The 19,444-nt window shown below is 38.8% G+C and overlaps 1 protein-coding gene across 9 annotated transcripts in view; it reads left to right on the top strand.

The window, feature by feature from the left end:
* MTMR1 (myotubularin related protein 1) overlaps positions 1-19,444 on the top strand; it is a 73,707-nt gene that overhangs the window by 6,484 nt on the left and 47,779 nt on the right. Inside the window, exons 3-4 of one of the 9 annotated variants that reach the window (XM_064360545.1) lie at positions 15,387-15,410; positions 17,565-17,615. The exons of 4 other annotated variants lie outside the window; for them this stretch is intronic. Coding sequence is in view for 2 of the 5 variants with exons in the window: in XM_064360516.1 (XP_064216586.1) it covers positions 17,565-17,615 (51 nt within the window). In the remaining 3 variants the exon portion in view is untranslated. Of the gene's footprint in view, positions 1-15,386; positions 15,411-17,564; positions 17,619-19,444 lie in introns of all 9 variants that reach the window. 4 more of the 9 variants (XM_064360542.1, XM_064360516.1, XM_021674581.2 and 1 more) reach the window with 4 other exon arrangements.

Below are 19,444 nucleotides of genomic sequence, written 5' to 3'. Positions count from 1 at the left end.
GTATCCCGTACATGTAGTCATAGTTTTGTAATTGAGAGGAGAAGCTGTCTTTTTTTTTTTTTTTTTTTTTGAGATAGAGCTTCGCTCTCGTTACCCAGGCTGGAGTGCAATGACGCGATCTCGGCTCACCGCAACCTCCGCCTCCTGGGTTCAGGCAATTCTCCTGCCTCAGCCTCCCGAGTAGCTGGGATTACTGGCAGGCGCCACCGTGCCCAGCTAATTTTTTGTATTTTTAGTAGAGACGGGGTTTCACCTTGTTGACCAGGATGGTCTCGATCTCTTGACCTCGTGATCCACCCGCCTCAGCCTCCCAAAGTGCTGGGATTACAGGCGTGAGCCACCGTGCCCGACCCCGAGAAGCTGTCTTTAGATGATGATGATTCTTTTAAAAATCAAGTTCTATTTTATGATAATACATGCATATAGCTTCTTTGTTAGTATTGTGAGTTTCAGAAAATATCTTGATGTACACATGTCGCTAACTTCACATTTTTTTTGTATTTATGTATTACCTGTGAGTATGCAGCATTAACCTGTGAAACTAGAGTGTATAAAAACCCTTCCAAAATTCAAAAGAGTATTGTATGGGCAGTCTATTTTTCAGTCCTTACTGAAGTGAAAAATCTCTTTTTATTTATTTTAAAAGTTAGATTGCTTGCTTATTCTAAATTTAAGAGTGATAAGCTCCTTGTCAGCGGAGACTACGGCTCTTTTATTCATCACTGGTTTCCCAGGCACAATCCTGGAGCATAATAGGTGCTCAATAAATATTGAATCAATTAACAAACCAAAAAAATTGCTTGCTCCATCTTTGTTAAGGCTAAAGACTAACTTGGTTTTAACATCAATAAACTATTAATAGGTACATTAAATGAAATTACATTTATATTTCAGTAGTGGTGTTTGCCTAAATTGAGGTTTCTGTTTATTGTAGTCATTTTTGCCTGCTAGTAAGAATTGATTGATTTTTCACAAGTGTGTGTAAAATGCATTTGGTATCCCAGACTACATCAGTTAATAGTCTCTCAAAATCACGGTCCTTGCCGGACATTGAATCTTACAAAGATTAAGAATTACAATAAAGACCCTAATTAATTCTAATACGTGCTCCTTGTTTAGGAGCTTTATCTTCAGTTCCTCCTTAGCTCATAGGGTAATAACAAGTGCAGAAACAGGCTCAAGAGGCCAACTAATTGAGATTTGGCTGTGGGGCTGTCTCTTGCTTCATCCAAACTGGCAGATGCTGTTGATTATGCCTACCAAAGGAAGGCATAGCTGTGGTTTAGCAGAAATTGGATAATCTGCCCAGCTAGAAGAGTGACAGCGTATTTCTTTTTTTTTTTTTTTCTTTCTTGAGACAGAGTCTTGCTCTGTCACCAGGTGCCAGGCTAGAGTGCAGTGGCACGATCTCGGCTCACTGCAACCTCCGCCTCCCGAGTTCAAGCAATTCTCCTGCCTCAGCCTCCCAAGTAGCTGGGACTACCCAGGCACACGCCACCACGCCCAGCTAATTTTTGTATTTTTTAGTAGAGAGGGAGTTTTACCATGTTGGCCAGGATGGTTTCAATCTCTTGACCTCGTGATCCGCCCGCCTTGGCCTCCCAAAGTACTGGCATTACAGGCGTGAGCCACCGTGCCCGGCCAACAGTATATTTCTTAATGGTTTTTCTGCTACCTGGTGTTCATGTTTGCCCATAAAAGAACAGCTGGGGCTCCTGGACCTTAAAACTCGGCCAGGCAAACACACTGTCTCCAGATGGGAGGAGCATTTGCTGCATCACTAATGTGTGAATGGCTGGTCACTGAGCAGCTGCGGATTACACCAGTTCCAGTTGCCCTATTGCCTGTACCTTAGCTGAGAAACTGCCCATTGCATAGAGAGACTTAAGAACCCATATTCGCAGAGAATAGCTCTCACACCTCGGGGTGATTTTCTGTAGGGACAATTGTGAGTTAACTGTAATGTTTTCATTATGGTTGAATAGTTGTTAGTGTTGTGTGTGTCCTATACAAGATTGAATGTTGACTGTGTGCATAGCTTTCTAACATTACATGAGTAGATCAGACTGAATCTGTGCTTTAACATGAAGCAACTAAGTTTTTTCAATCTTAGTCTATTTACAAATTTTGTGTAGCAGAATTAGCTCATGTTGGAATGGTTGAACAGATGGTATTCAGAAAAAATAAGGCTTGCTTTCTTTTGGAAATTAAATTTTAAGTCCCTATATTGGATCATAGCTAAAGTCTTTGATGAATTATTATAAGGGAGCATGTTTTATAATTGTCTTTGCTATATTTGCCCTGTAGCCACATCTGCAAAGTTGGTGTTAAATTTATAATTCAGGGATTGTTATACTTTCTTCAAGGAGATATTTTTTTTTTTTTTTTGAGGCAAAGTCTCGCTCTGTAGCCCAGGCTGGAGTGCAGTCGTGCGATCTCGGCTCACTACAACCTCTGCCACTGGGTCCCAATTCAAGCAATTCTCCTGCCTCAGCCTCCCGAGTAGCTGAGATTACGGGCACGTGCCACCACGCCCAGCTAACTTTTGTATTTTCAGTAGAGACAGGGTTTCACCATGTTGATCTTGAACTCCTGACCTCGTGATCTGCCTACCTCAGCCTCCCAAAGTGCTGGGATTACAGGTGTGAGCCACTGCGCCCTGCCAATTTTTTTTTTTAATATAATAAATACATAAAATATTTCTAAACCACAAGGATAATTGTACCTGCTACCTATAAAGTAGTTCTTAAAATCAAGGTAACAAAATGGGCCTTTGGGAACCCTCTGGCATGGGAGCTATTGCATGGGATTGACTCTGACGATCCAGATAAAGTTCCTTGAGGATTTAAGTTGCAGTCCTCAATTGATAATGTTTGAAATTATCTATTGTGTAAATATCTTATTTGAAATATGTACTTAATTTGGGGGCTAATTTATTATAGATTAAACTCAATGTCAGTAATTAAATGGGAGCAGATGTTTATATGGAGCAGAGTACTTGCATTTATTGGAAATGCTGATTGTCTTCTGAATTGTAGGCTGCCGAGAATGGTTCAATGTCATCATCAGCAGCAGCCCTCTGACACATACAGGCTCTGTGGTTTTATAATGCTTTTTGACGTGTCATGCATTTAAGCCTTAAAGTAACCCAGTGAACCTGGGTGTGGTGGCCTGTAGTCTCAGCTACTTGGAAGGCTGAGATGGGAGGATCACTTGAGCCCAGGAGTTCAAGGCTACAGTGTGCTGTGATCACACTTGTGAAAAGCCAGTGCACTCTAGCCTAGGTAACAGAGAGAGATCCTGTTTCCTTAAAAAAGTCCATCAAGGTAGCTATTTTTACAGTCGTCATTTAACAGGTGAGGAAACCAAGGCCTAGAGAGATGAAGTGACTTGCTTAGGGTCATGCAGTTAGACTTGGGATTTGAACCCGAGTCATCCTATTGAAAAGCTAGGGTGATTTTAAAGATTTTGTCCCACCCCCATTCCCATCCACTGCTTTTCATTCTTTTTTTCTTCTTTTTCTTCTTTTTTTTTTATAGAGATGGGGTCTCACTATGTTGCCCAGGCTGGTCTTGAACTCCTGGGCTCAAGTGATCTTCCCACCTCGGCCTTCCAAAGTGCTGGGATTACAGGCATGAACCACCAAACCCGGCCTCATCCACTGTTTTTCAAAATGTGACCCTTGGTTCTTCCCAAAACAGCATTCCCTGGAGTACCTGTAAAAATGCAGCTTCCTGGGCCCCATCCCAGATTTACTGAATCAGTCTTTGAGGGAGGGAAACAAGTGTCTCATATGATTTTATGCATGATAAAATCTCAAAACCTAGGCTTCCTGAGTTTCTATCTGTTGAAATTGGTGGTGGCACCCTGAACTTTTGATATATTACTATGAATCTGAATAATTAGCAACTCAGATGTTGGAGAATAATTATTTTATTATTTACTCATATCATAAATAGCCCAGGGTCAGCTCATCTGAAGTTTAGTAAGAATATCACTGGTATCATATGAGATGAGTTTAGATGGTATGTCTGTGGACATATTTTAGTAGCTATGTAATTATTTTCTTGTGTATTAGAAAAGTCAGCACATCAGGCTTGTGATTTAGTGGGTGTTATGGCTTAGAGCAGGCAAAGTATTAAAAGGGAATGGAATTTAAATCAATATAAAAATAAATACGAAATTAGGATGGGCGGTTTGCAGATACAGCAAGCCAAACTTGTTGAGGTGGTATGTGAAATGACAAGTTTGGCAAGCATTGTCCCAGCTGAAAGAGTAGATAGCTATTATACTGAATTGTGGGTCAGCTAAATTAATAAATGCATGATTTAATACCAAGTCATCCTGAAGATTAGCCTGAAAATTAAGACCGTTAGACAAAAATGTAATAAAATATTTGTTTTGCTTGCACTGCCCCCCACTACCAACTCAATTGCTTTCAGTTTTACTGGGCTAACAAATGGTAAAAAATCTCTCTCGAATTTATCAGAAATTTTAAGAACAAAATTTGAATGTAATCTTCTGTAGATGAGATGAAATAATACAGTTACAAACTGAAACATTTTTAGGAACTGTTAGTAGAAGTGACATAGTTGATCACAGCTTTCATTGTTTGGAAAGTAGCACTAGGCTATGAAAAGAGAACATGATGGAGTAGTACAAACAATGTTGGTTAGCTTTGTGACCTTGTATAGTCTCTGAGGCTCAGTTTCCTTATCTGGAAGGGTAAAAGGGCTTCGATTAGATTATACACCTCTAAATGCCTTTCTTGCTAGAACATTATTCAATTGTATTCAAAAGAATTTGATTTGGGCAAGCTTTATGAAAATTAGGACACTATAGTTTTAATGTGATTATCTTCCTTCCTCTTGCTTCATCATTATCATCATCTCTTCTCTGTTCTTCCCTCACCCACATACACACAGTAGCTCTTCTTTCAACATTCTGAAGAAAAATGAGAAAATGGAGACGGCCCTGTACTAAGTTTAATCATTGGATAGGATAGTATAGTAATTACATTCTGGATCTTCAACAAAAATTTCTAGAAGGGATTTGGAGGGAAGGCAAAGTCAGAATATAGGAAAGGCTTCATTATGCTTGAGCTGGGCCCTGATTAATATTTCTTAAATTGAGTCCTAGTGTATGAAATGGGAAACTTTAGCATGAACTTTCAAAATATATGCCTGTAATCTATAGCCTAGCCTCGTGACTTATAAATCAGAAGTTGCGAACTCAAATGCCTTCATGGGACAGTTCACAAGCTAGGCAGACATGGAGGAGTGCTGTAGAGAACTGGAGAGTACAGAATGCCCCCTTAAAAGCACTTAACTTTTTAAAAAACCCTGTACTACTATAGGCCTCCAGTTTGTAACCACTGTAATAGAAGAATGTTATCCTATCATGGTTTTTTTGGGAAATAATTATTTCTTAAAAATGTTAAGATTTGGACTTTTCTTTCCGGAAAAAATGGAGCAAATATATTTTCTCTTATTCTTCATAATAAGTACAACTGAAAACCTTGGACATTATGTACAAAATAAACATAAGAATACTCTGAAAGGTAGAAAAGGCAGACTAGCTAGGGACCTCAAGACCCAAGGAGTGACATGGTTGTGAATTCCCTGGGTTTGTTTTTGCCACATATGTCCCAGATTCATTGCTGAAGAAACCAGTGACTCAGAAATGTCAACAGGTGCAGATAAGAAAAGCTTACTCTGTCTAGCCAGAGGACCAGGAAAGGAGTGCCTAGCAGAAAGAAAACACACTAACCACTCTACTCCAGCCAAACACCACAGAAAAAAATTATGACCCCACACCCACTCTACCAACAAAGCCAGTTGGAGAGCCTGGTTTCCACCCTTGCCAGGCTACAATGAGGCATAACAACTCCCTGGAGTGGTGGTGGTATCAGGGGACACCTAGTGGAGAGTCATGACTTTCACTGTCATCCATTGGTAGGGAGGTTGCCCCCTCTATTGTGGTGTCAGTAGAGGCCATATCGAGGGCAACAATGAGGCACCTCTTTCTCTCTCAGCCAGGGAGGTTTCTGTGGAAGCCTAGCTGGGAGCTAGAACTCTCACCCCTGTTCAGCAATAATAAGGAGCCCTCCACTCTGCAGTGTCGGTAGAGGCTGAGCATGGAACCTGGACTTCCACCCAACCTGGAAGTAATGAAGTAGTGCCCCTCTTCTGTTGGAGCAATGTCAGAGAAAGCCAGCTTAAACAGAAGGTTTGAATAAGATCCAGAGTCTTAAAACATAATGCCTCAAATGTGCAGATTTTAAGGAAAAATCACTTGTTATACTAAGAATGAGGAAGATCTTAAACTGAATGGAAAAAGAGAATCAACAGATGTCAAAACTGAGATGATAGGGGTGTTAGATTTTAAAGAAGTCATCATAAAATTGCTTCAATAAGCAATTACAGATATGCTTAAAACAATGAAAAAAAAATAGAAAAGTTTCCACAAAGAAATGTAAGACACAAAGAAGAACTAGATGGAAATTTTAAAACTGGAAAATACAATAAATGAAATAAACTCAAAGGATGGATTGAACACCGTAATAGAGAGGACAGACAAAAGGAATCTGTGAACTTGAAAATTGAACAATAGAAATTACCCAATTTGAGTAACAGAGATAAATGAACAGAGCCTCAGGGACCTTTGGGAGTATAACAAAAGATCTAACACTTAATGTCATTCAACTCCCAAAGGAGAGAGAGGGAATGGGGCTGAAAAAGCACCTGAAGAAGTAATGGCTGAAAATTCCCCAAATTTGGCAAAACACATAAGCCTACATACAGATTCAAGAAGTTGAGTGAATCCCAAATGAGAGAAATCCCCAAAAATTCACACAAAGACATGTTATTGTCAGATTTCTGGTAGCTAAAAATAAAAAAAAAATTGAAAGTAATAAGAGAAATAACTCGCAACATATGGAGACCAAAATTAACAACACAGTGCCGTTTACATTAGTATTATAACAATGAAATACTTAGGTATTGTCTTAGTCCATTTTCTGCTGCTGTAACAGAATGCCACAGACTGGTAATTTATAAAGAAAATAAATTTATTACTTTCAGTTCTAGAGGCTGGGAAGTCCAAAGTTTGAGAGGTGAGCATCTGGTCAGGGCCTTCCTGTTGCATCATGGCATGGCAGGAGACATCACATGGCAAGATAGAGCAAACCTGCTAGCTCAGATCTCTCTTCTTGTAAAGCCACCAGTCCCATCATAGAAGCCCTACCCTGATGACCATATCTAATCCCAGTTAGTTACTTTCCAAGGGTCCTACCTTCAAGCAGCATGAATTTGGGGATTCAGTTTCGAATACATGAAATTTAGGGGACATGTTTGAACCCCTACAGTGGCTGTTCCACTTTATATTCCCTCTAACAGTACACAAGAGTTCTCATTTTTTGATGTTCTTGCCAACACTTGTTATTTGTGATGTTTGTGGTTTTTGTTGTTGCTGTTGAGACGTAGGAGTTTTTTTATATGTTCTGGATATTAATACATTGCCAGAGATACGATTTGCAAATATTTTCTTACGAAATTTTGGGGCTGTATTTCAACCATAGCAAGTATAAATCTAATAAGACATAAACAGGACTCATATGCTGAAAACTATCAAATATTGATTAAATAAATCAAAGATCTAAATTAATGGAGACACGCAGTGTCGTTCATGTATTTGGATGATTCAATATAGGAAAGATGTCACTTCTCCCCTAATTGATACACACATTTAGCACAATTCCTGTCAAAATTCCAGAGAGTTTTTTTGTAGATACAGATCTAAAACTTATATGGAAAGGCAAAGGAACTGAAGTAGCTGAAACAATTTTGAAGAATAAAGTGGGAGGAATCAGTCTAAATGACTTCAAGACGTACCATATAGCCACAGTAATCAAGACTATGGCAGAGGTATGGACACATAGATTAATGGAACAGAGCAGAGAACCCAGAAGTCATCCCACAGAAACATGCTCAACTGAATTTTTTTTCCACCAAAACATGAAAACAATTTAATGGTTGAAAGATAGCCTTTCCAACAAATGCTGCTGGAGTAATTGGACATCTATAGACAAAAAAAACCTTGATCTAAGTCTCACATCTTATACAAAAATTAATTCAAAATGGATCACAAATTTAAAAGTATGAAACTTTTAGAGAAAAAAGAAAATCTTAAGAATCTGGGACTAGGTAAATTGTTTTTCTTAAACTTTACACCAAAAGCACAATCCATAAAAGGAAAAATTTATCAAAATTTAAAACCTTTTGCCCTGTGAAAGACTGTTAAGATGAAAAGACAAGCCACAGAGTGGGAAAAAAATATTTGCAAACCTCATATCTGACAGAGGGCTAGTACTTAGAATATATAAGGAATATTTGAAACTCAACAGTAAAAACATCAAACCATCCAGTTAGAAAATGAGCAAAAGACTTGAGGCATCCAAAGAAGATATACAGATGGCAGGTAAGCACGTGAAAAGACGTTCGACATCATTTCTCAATAGGGGAATACAAATTAAAGTCACAATGAGATATCACTACATCCTATCGGAATGGTTGGAAATTTTTAAAAAGTGACAACACCAAATGTGGAGGACTAGATTATTCATTGATTGCTGATGGGAATGTAAAATGGTACAGCCACTCTGGAAAGCAGTCTGGCAGTTTCTTAAAAACTAAATGTGCACCTGCCATATGACCAAACAATTGTATTCCTGGGCATTTGTCCAAGGCAAATTAAATCTTATGTTTGCATAAAAACCTGTATATGAATGTTTTTTAACAGTTTTATTCATAATAGCTGAAAACTGGAACCCACCCAGATGTTCTTCATCAGGTGGATTGTTAAACAAATTATAGTACATCCGTGCTATGGACTATTACTTAACAATAAAAAGAAAGAATGATACAGCAACTTGGATGAATCTTAAAGGGATTATGTAAGGAAAAAAATGGCAGTACCAAAAGGTTACATACTGTATGACTTCATTTATATGACATTCTTCAAATGGCAAAATGATAGAAATAAAGATAGATTAGTGGTTGCCAGGGGCAAGGAAGAGAGGAAAGCAGGGAGGGAAGTGGGATGTGGCTATAAAAGGTCAACAGTAGGGTTCCTTGTAGTGATGACATTTTTCTACATCTTGATTGTAATCAATGCCAGTATCCTGCTTCTGATATTGTACTATAGTTTTGTAATATGCTACAATTGGGGAAATTGGGTGATTGGTACATGAAACCTGTATTATTTCTCACAACTGCATGTAGATCTACAGTTATCCCAAAATTAAAAGTTTGATTTAAAAAGTCAAGATTTTTAGACTGCTGAATGATTCTATATTGCATGTACAATTTTGTATCATGGCATTTATAACTGAAAAATATAGTTATGCTGAAAAAGGTGTTAGAAGTTAACTATTATGTTTCTTATAATAAATTTAGTTAATGACAAGAATATCAACAGTTATCTTTCTACTAGTTCAATTACAAATATACTCATTAGTTTTGTAAATGGAAATTGGGCCAGTATACTTCAGCCAGGATAGAAATGAACAGCTCATTTGCCACATTTCATGGCAGGCCTTAGAGTGATTGTTTCAGTCAAGGTTTGACAAAGGCATCAGGTAAGGTTTAGGTGTGTGTGACTGATTTCCCAAAAACCAGGGTTGTAGTTTTTTTTGGAGACAGGGTCTTGCTGTGTTGCCCAGGCTGAAGTACAGTGGCACCATCAAGGCTTACTGGAGTTTTGACCTCCTAGGATCAAGTGATCCTCCTGCCTCAGCCTCCTGAGTAGCTGGGACTACAGGCATGCGTCATCACACCCAGCTAATTTTTTATTTTTCGTAGAGATGGGGTCTCCCTATGTTACCCAGGCTGGTCTTGGACTCCTGGACTCAAGCAATCCTTCTGCCTCGGCCTCCCAAAGTACTGGGACGCCAAGGTGTGAGCCACTGCATCTGGCCCCAGGGTTGTATTTTGATGACCTTGTTAAAAAAATATATTGGGAAGATTGACTATTTTAGATTTTTATTGGCCTGTATAGACTTCTGGCTATTGAGGCTCTAACAAACATGCTCAGTTTTACTAGAGCAAGAAGAATCATCTCCTGACAATTCCAGCTTCTTAGCAGAGCAAAACCTTTTTTTAAAAAAACTTATTTTGTAGCAATCTGATTGCTAAAGCAAAAATATTATAGACTTTATACCTAAGGCAGAAAATAGTGGAGTTTTTACTCCAGTATTACAATATTTTATTGAGAAGAAGTGGCATAAGTTCAAAGACAACTTATAAAAAACTGATATTTATTTGACTTAGAATTTTCTCATGTGATTTATCCAAAAGATAAAATTTGGAGTCAGAACACGTTATCTTGAATCCTAGCCCCGTAACTAACTAGCTGCCTAACAAGTTACTTAACCTTGTTGAGTCTCAGTGTCTTCATCTGTGTAATAGGTATTATAGCAGAGATTGAATATATTAAATGAGGCGACATATGGATGGAACACAAATGCTCATTTAGTGTACGCTATTACTCTACAAAAATATAATGTATAAGAACAAATACAAGAGGAGTGTGTTGTCATTGCTGAACACTACTCCACTTTTAGAAACATGATGTGAGTACCTATTATGTGCAAGGGCCTGGGCTGGGCTGGGCTGCATGGAGTTCATAGGCAGAGACACAGAAAATTATAATACAAGTTGGCCTGTGGTAAGTGTTAAAATAGACACGTAAACAAGCTGTGGTGGGAGGAGAGAGCGGGGCAGAGTAGGGCATTCTGGGAGTTGACTGAAGGGTCTTTGTCAGCCCCCTCAAGAAGGGAAACAGATTTAGATGGGGCTGTGTTGGGGTCATGAGCATGCTTGCTAAAGCCAGCCAGCTTGGGTTTGAATCCCTGCTCTGCTGCTGCTGGCCGTATGGCCTCTCACTGCCTCAGTTCCCTCATTTGTCATATGGCTGGCTGGGAGGGTTGAGCTAACACATAAAGCATTTAGTGCTGTACCTGGTGTAATAGCAAGCCTTTAGCAACTGCTTGTTATTATTTGTAGTACTAGTACTGGCTGTATTTGAAAACTTTCTGAAATACTTTCACACTTTGGGGATTTCAGGGTGTCAGCTCTTACCTTATCAAGAATTAAGACAGGAGCCAAACAGATTTAGACCAAAGTATCAGCTTTATTCATTGACAAAAACTGGCTGGGAGGGGCTGATTTAGGTGGGCTGCCTCATTCATCATTCTAGAGTTAAACATGTGCACCCAAAGGCGGCCCTGGACAACTGCGGCCTCTCTTGCGGGGCAGGGCCCACAGAGGTGAACTCTCCACAGGCTGGGAAGACGAGGCTGTATCCTCAGGGTCTCTCTGGCAGGCAGATCCTAGAAGGGGAAGGTATACTGCCTCCCTTACTCAAGTCTACCCAAAGCAAGTGGTCAACAGAGGCCCTCACCTCACTGCTTGGGAGTGCCCCGAAGGACAGAGGAAGGGAGTTTTATTCCCAACACAAACTTTCACACAAATTTAAATTTTGTTGCTTTTTCTTGATTTAGTGGAAGCCATTTAGAGCATGACAAGGGCCAGTAGCATTGACTTTGGGGTAGTAAGCTTGCTATGTTAAATAGATAAGGATCACTGTCAACTTTTTCTGCACCTTCTCATAGATTCTTGACATGTGTAGAAGTAGAGGAAGGGGATGGATGTGGGATGTGTGAAAATAGTTATGGGACAAGTTGGGACAGCTGAGACTCATCAACTGAAAAAGGTTACTTATCCACCCCAGGTACAGTTATCTTAATGATTTAACCCTGCCAACAACCTGCAAGGGAGGTGCACTCGACATCTCCCATTCAGAGAAGAGGAGACTAAGATTCCAAGGGGGTGTGTGGTTCGCCTGAGGTCCTGTGGCCAGTAAGTAGGTGCTGGAGCTGGGATTGCACTCTGGAGTGTGTTCTTTTAACCACTAGGCCGATTTACCTCCCTTAGCCTCAGTTTGGGAGCTGTTTTCTTAAGTCTTCTAATGAGGCCTAGATACCCTGAATCCTTAGAATTTGGAACTGGTAGGGTCTTGGCAGTCATCTCATAGACTCCCCTCATTCTATATGTGTCGAAACTGAGGCCCAGAATGCAGGCATTAGGAAGCCTGAATCACCAGTGAGAACTGGCTTCCAGGCCTCCTGGCTTGCAACTTTTGTTTTCTCCTCTGGCTTCCATCAGAATCAGATTTAAGAAGAAAATGAAGCTCTGTGCATGTGTCTGAAATGGCTTATTTCAGGAGAGGGACATGGTAAAATAGGTATCAACTTAAGAGACTTTTGGGTAAGCCTTCATTGACCTTCTCCCCTGCCATACCAAGAACACTGAGGATTTCATGGCAGTAGGTAAAGAATTATGTGAGTTTAAAGCAGATTATCATCTCACCCCTTTGCACCCTTTTTCAAGTTAGTTTCTCCTTCCAGTGGCAAAGGCCTATTGACAAGGAGTTATGACTGCCATATATGAGATTTGTGTTAGGCTGTTCTCACGTTGCTATCAAGAAATACCTGAGACTGGGTAATTTGTAAAGAAAAGAGGTTTACTGGGCTCACGGTTCTGCAGGTTTAACAGGAGGCATGGTGCTGGCATCTGCTTGGCTTCTGGGGAGGTCTCAGGAAGCTAACAATCATGGTGGAAAGCAAAGGAGATGCTGACATCTCACATGGCCAGAGCAGGAGCAAGGCGGCGGGAGGTGCCACACACTGTTAAATAACCAGATCTCAGAAGAGTTCAATCACTAACTCGAAGACAGCACCCAACTGTGACAGATTCACCCACATGACCCAGACATCTCCCACCAAGCCCAACCTTCAACATTGGGGATTAGAATCCAACATGAGTTTTAGAGGGAACAACGTCCAAACTATATCAAGGTTCAGTTGCACAATTTGGTTCTGCAGTGGACAATATTTTCATAAACATTTTATTGTGAATGTTATTTTTCAGTTTTCAGTTTTTACTATTTATAGACAAAGCATCAAAACATTAATTGTAGTTACAGAATGGAGGTTGGGAGGTAGAGAGGTGGAAGAAAGGGTTGTGGTATTGATTTATTTAAAAAACCTGAAGGGAGTTAAGAGCTATTTAACATTTGAAGGGTCAAAATAAGTTTGGGGCTGTAGTTTAAATGGGTTAATGATAGAGGTGCCATGCTCAGGCAGTATAGCAGAGTTGTTATGGGCACAAATCCAGAGCCAGACTTCTGGGGTTTAACTACGTGCTCTGCCACCTTGAACTCAGCCAGATTACTTAAACTGTGCCTTGGTTTTCTCATCAAAACATGGGGCCAATAATAGGTTGTTGTTTTTGTTGTTGTTGTTTTTTTAATGAGACCGAGTCTGGCTCTGTCACTTAGGCTGGAATGCAGTGGTGTGATCTCGGCTCACTGCAACCTCCGCCTCCCAGGTTCAAGCGATTCTCCTGCCTCAGCTTGCCAAGTAGCTGGGATTACAGATGCCTGCCACCACACCCGGCTAATTTACCTGGCTAATTTTTTGTATTTTTAGTAGAGATAGGGTTTCACCATGTTGGTCAGGCTGGTCTTGAATTCCTAACCTTAAGTGATCCACCTGCCTCAGCCTCTCAAAGTGCTGGGATTACAGGCATGAACCACTGCCCCTGGTTGTAATAGTTTTTATCTTACAAGGTTGTTCTGAGAACAAAAGGTGTTAATACAGTGCTTAGAGTATCTGAAACATAAAAATCATGGTGTTTTTTATGATGCAGCAGCTGCTGAAGGAGAACAAAAGAACTCAAAATTAGCAGTTCAATCAGCAGAGATTGGGAAGAGGGAGGTAGTAGTTTGAGAATTTATTTTCTCATCTTTTAAAATGGGAGGTCAATAGACAGTGTTTAAAGTTGACAAATCAAGAAATGGAAGTATATGACAATGGAAGCACTTCTCAGAATTAAAAATAGATCTACTTAAATATGGTTATCACTGGGGAATGAAGCTCTGGGAGACTTAATATTTTGAGTTTTTTATTACCGTAAGCATATTACTACTTTATTTTTTATCAAATTTCTTGAGGTATAGTTAACAAATGGTAAGCCTCATATATTTAAAGTATGCAGTTTGATAAGCTTTGACATAAATACACACATAAAGCTATCACCACAATTAGGGTAAACATATCCATCCTCCCAAAAAAAGACAAATTTAAGTTTCATAGTCTGAATAGTCTGTGTTTAGTAACTTATGTGTAGACTTTGTCTTTTAGCTATGGCATCACTTAATTCAGATACCTTTTAATGACTTCAAAGATTACTTTAATAATAATACAGTGAATTTTTTTTTTTTGAATCTGTATCATGTGATCTTATCCATCCTGAGTGAAACCATAAAGCTAGTAAGAACCTCCGGTGATTCTTTCCTGATGATTTGTTTTCACAGAACATTCAGTGGTTAGAACATAGGATAGCAGACTTTGAAATGGGGAACAGAGATGGTTAAAATCTTCCCAGGCTATTACAACTATTTGCTTTTAAAAAATTCCATTCATTCTGCCGGCCATTCCCTCTGACCAGGGCTTTCTGAATGTGTATGCTGCATGTTCAATTAGGATTCACAGGCCTCAGGCACAACAAGAATATTGTTGCTGAAATCAGAGTCCCTACTGAGTAAAGCTGGGCTTTCCCTCCCCTCTAGGAACAGCCACTTACCTCTTCCTGCCTGGAGCTTCCCTTTGGCCGTGCAGCTGGTGCTGGGGTGGGGAGCGGGCACCCTCCTCTCTGTGGCAGCCGCATGGGGGAGTTTAATTCAGGAGTCCTAAGTATGAATTGGAAATGTAATTTCAATAGAAACTAGGTTAAGCTTTGCAGTTAACTCAGCTTTATGATACCATCAATCCTATAACTGAGCTGTGCTTGTTCTGGGTCCATGGTGGGGGTTTCTGTGGTTTTTGGTTTGGTTTTCCTGGGCTGGTTTGGACATATGACTGCCTTTTTATATCATTGGTTTTTTGGGGGAAATGCGTTCAGTATTCCAAACAGAATTTAATGAACTTTTTGAACATAGCCTGTTTACAATAGCTGGTAATAGCACTTGACGGAAGGGTTTGTGTTGATGGAAGGATTTGTGTTTAAAGTAATGTAATTAGTCTTAGCCTAAGGGTGACATGTTTCTCCAAATCATAGACTTCCCTGAAAATTATAGGACAAATGTGTTAGGATTGATTTGATATCAAATGAAACTTAGAGGGCAAATGTGTTAGGATTGATCATGTTGGTTTGACTTAGAGGATTATGATGTTTCTTAGGGAATGGGCTGTTGAACCTAATGGCATCTTTCACAGGTCAATAGTAAATGTCCATGATGATGATGTTCTGTATTTTAACTAACAGGTTTTCAGGAGGCCTGATATAAGGGTAAGGATACTTGGCTTTCGGCAGATGGGCCTCCTACTTGTGTGTGTCTGTGCTTTATCGAACACTTAGTCTATTTAGTGTTCTTTACCTTCTCACTGGTTTTTATGAATCACTCAGATCAATTTGCTCTGCTATGTTATAGCTTTAAGTGTTCACTAGAAACGCTTTATTTGTTACAGTGTTTTTATGTGCAATAAAAGCCAATGTGTGTGAGGGCAAGAAGCTAAAATTGTTACCAGTGTGCAATACTGACTTTTGTTGTACTACATGAATTATGACCAAATGGACATTCATGGCTGGGGTTATAAGGCTAGGGCTACTGAGGTCTCTTTTAATCTTGTTTATTGTGTAATTCATGTTACAGAATTTAGCAACTAAAAAAAATGGTTAGTTGGCTGTCCTTTCTAAGTAAGATTTTAAGTCATGTTTGTGTTTGCATGTTGAATCCAAAAAGTAGAAGTGCTAATCTTGAAGCTAAATTTAGCAAAATCTATCCCAGTTACTATTTTTTAAAAATACAGATATAGTGGGTTACAGCTTATATTTTCCTCATGATTTTCCTTCCCTTTATTTCAGAGTATTCATAAAGCAAGACAAAGATTGGTAATGTGCATGCATTTAACAGACATTGAAAATTAACCTATTTCCATTTAATGAAAACAATGTGGATTTTGATAGTATAATTTAATAACTTCAGTTTAAAAGTTTTAATCTTATTGAAGCCAATGAAGTAGTACAAAAATAAGCAAGTTAAGTCTTGTTATTCTAGTTGGTTTTCCTTGTTTTGTCTTGTTTTCACCATGTTTTCTTTTGCTTGTGGGAACCATTTTCTTTCATTGATTCACATTGTTAAATATTAGTGCTTGGCTTTACACTTCCCTGAATTTTGAAATGTTGTATTTTTTGTTCATTGAGTTTTCTGTTTCTAAAAACTTAATGATTCTATTTTCTTTATATTATAAAGATGGAAATTTCAAAAAACTGGCTGCACTGAAAAATGATACTGTCTTGAAGTGTACTGAACTTTACTAACTGTACTAAATTCAATCTGATGATAAAGTATAAAACTACATTAAGGAGTTATTGTACTTCATTGACAAAAGTGAAAGATGGGAAATAGCAAATTCTTTTAAAGCTTTACTATTTCTTCACTAGTTGCCTTTGTAAAACCAAGTCATTACAACCAGTTTCATGAAGCAAAAATAAAAAAATATATATATATATGCTAAATTTTAATATTTTTAACCTCAGAGACTTGATAGAACTTTAAAAAGAGGTTATAGTCTTGTCATCTTCAGTATTCATATTCTTTTTACCACATGCTGAATAAAAAGTCCAATTTTTAAAATTTCAAAAAATAATGGATTCTATAAAGAAATTAAGAACAATATACCTTTAAAGGGATTGGAAAAATTAAATAAAGATGTGTGGCGTTTTAGCTGTTTCTTGGAAGTGTGTTAATCCTTTAATTAGAGATAATATGATATTGATATATGAATCACAGAATTTAATTAGCAATAAGAATACACACGTGTGTGTACACATGTATATATGTGTGTGTACACATATATATACACGTCTATTTCTGATTGCTTATTGCTAATTTTATATATATATATAAAATCTCCAGCATGTGATATATGCATGTGTGCAGTGGAATTGATCCCTGAGCAATGTAATAGTTCTTTAGAGCATATGAATACTTACTGTCTTTAAAATACATGTCTATGAACTGCCTTTGTATTTGGGCTTGACTTTGCCCTTTACCGGGTTTCTGTGGTATGCTTTATTTTCTATGAGTACAGTATGTGCCTGTTATTTTGTTTCTTTGCTATATGCTGTAGTATTGCTTGATTTTAAAAAGATAGTACATTCTTTGAAATCCATGATGTTTGTTTGCTTTTCATTTTTCTGCCCCAACACAAACACAGACTAGATACTCCATTTTAGGCCAAGGATGCTATAGATGGCCTGCACATTATTTCCTTAACTCCAAGGGGGAAAATGTGATTTACAAAGTCATGAAAGGTGTGTCGACTTTTACATGCTTACTGTCTCCTTAAAAAAGAAATTCTGTCCTTTCACCTGTCTGTTTGCACGTGTTTCTCTTTCTCCTCTTTGCCTTTTCTTGTCCATGCACCTGGTGCTGTGCAGGAGATTCAGGAAGAACACAATGGCTACCCTTCTGAAGCTGAAGCTGATCAGGTGGCAAGTTCTACGTGTTCATCTGTTTGTAGCTACAGATCATGTATTTAGAAGCCATTTCATACTAGACTTCTAGATAATAAGCAAAACTTTTCAGATGCTTCTACCACAATAGTAGTGCCCTCCTGTCCAAATTTGGTAGATTCCATATGACATTATTTGCAAAAATTGGTTTATCCAACATTTTGTGTCTTCTCGGTTTGCCCAGATAGGGTTATTGGTGGGGATAATAACCATCCATCACAGTAGGATTCTGCAGTACTTGTACATAGACATAGAGGGGACAGATATATATGCCAAGGGTGCTCCTTGAGGGTGCACACTTTGCTTTCTTCAAATATGCATGATCTGTGCCCAACACAGTACCTGGTACCATGTAGATATCTGTGGAGTTGTTACATATATTAATCAGAATACAAAATTATTCATAGAGTATTCTGGAGTGCTTACTCTGCTCAGTACCGCTAGACCCTCTCTTTTAAAGCTGCAGTACCAATGCTTATGTGAAACCAAAAGAAGAGCAGCTCCAGGGAAGCGTGGCATGCCCCAAGTGCTCAGCTGCACCATTGTCCACGATCATCCAGCCCCACCGTCCTTTGGTGACCCCGGAAGCAATTTGAAGAGCCCAGTTTGAAAGCCACTGCTTTTGGCATGCAACCATTATATAAACTATCCACCTGGTGGCTTGGATTCAGGCTGAGGAGAAAAGTAGTGGAGAGGCCAGGGTTGTTGAGTGGGCTGGAGCCCTCAGGGACAAATTCAGGGAGCTGGGAGACCTCAGCTGGACTTTCAGGGTCACTGGAACAAAGTTGGCAGGAGGTCATCAGAGGGAGTTCTCCAGTTGGACAACACTTTGAGTCACAGCACCAAGAGGAATGGGTGTGTTTATGAGATCAAATTTAGTTCACAAGAATAGTCCATCCTTTGATTGTGCTGAACATGGGTTGGATAAATCAAGGGTCAAATCATGTCCTGTGCAACCTCGTAGTTGCAGTAAAAGCTTAATGTAGCACAAGTGTGAGTCCCTTCTCCTAACAGCAGCTTCATAAAGGGAATCTACTATACTCACCAAAGCAATCAAAAAACCTCCAAGCTTTTAAAACTCTTCTCCTCTTGAGTTTCTACGCTAAAGCTAAATGTGTTTCTTTTACAAAAGGGATCTCCTATGGGGAAATCTGAAGCAATTGGATCACTTCTTTGTTTTATTCCAACAGTTGTTCTTTTTTGTCATTTAAAAAGCATGTCCCAGATTTATCATTAGTGAGAGGTTTGTCTTCCTATGTCTCACTGACATATAAATGCATAGATGTTTCAAGCCAAACTTACCATGACGATGGGAAGAGAAGAGAAATCCTTGATTTTCAACTTCTATCTTGAGAGCATTGTGCATTCTTAAAATGGTCCTGATCACCTCTGTCTCCTATATGCAACATTATTGGTAGTCCTGGATTGAGGACTTTAAAATATTTGATGTGGCTTGCTCTAAATAAAGGGAGTCATATCTTTCCTAAGCTCCTCCAGATTCAGTTGATTAAAGCAGCTTGCTTTAGTAATTATAATTTCAAAATAATCTGCTTCCATTTATTTTAACATATAAGAAACTTAAATCTGTATAGTATGTGATAATATTTAGCCATGAAAATAGGCTTTAACAATGTGACATTTGAAGTAATTTAAAACTCTGATATTGATTAAAGTAGCTTTCTCACTTTGTGAAATGCTGTACAATTAGTCACTAGTTCAGGCATAAAGCAGACTTTCAAATTAAGGCTTCTAAGATTGGAGATCTTTTAGTGTTTCTAAAACCAGACATTTATAAGTATACATGT

The sequence above is a fragment of the Aotus nancymaae genome, unplaced genomic scaffold (genome assembly GCF_030222135.1).
Source record: "Aotus nancymaae isolate 86718 unplaced genomic scaffold, 86718_ANA_hifiasm-v0.15.2.pri h1tg000004l, whole genome shotgun sequence".
NCBI classification, from domain to species: domain Eukaryota; kingdom Metazoa; phylum Chordata; class Mammalia; order Primates; family Aotidae; genus Aotus; species Aotus nancymaae.
This window is presented reverse-complemented; position numbering and strand designations above follow the sequence as displayed.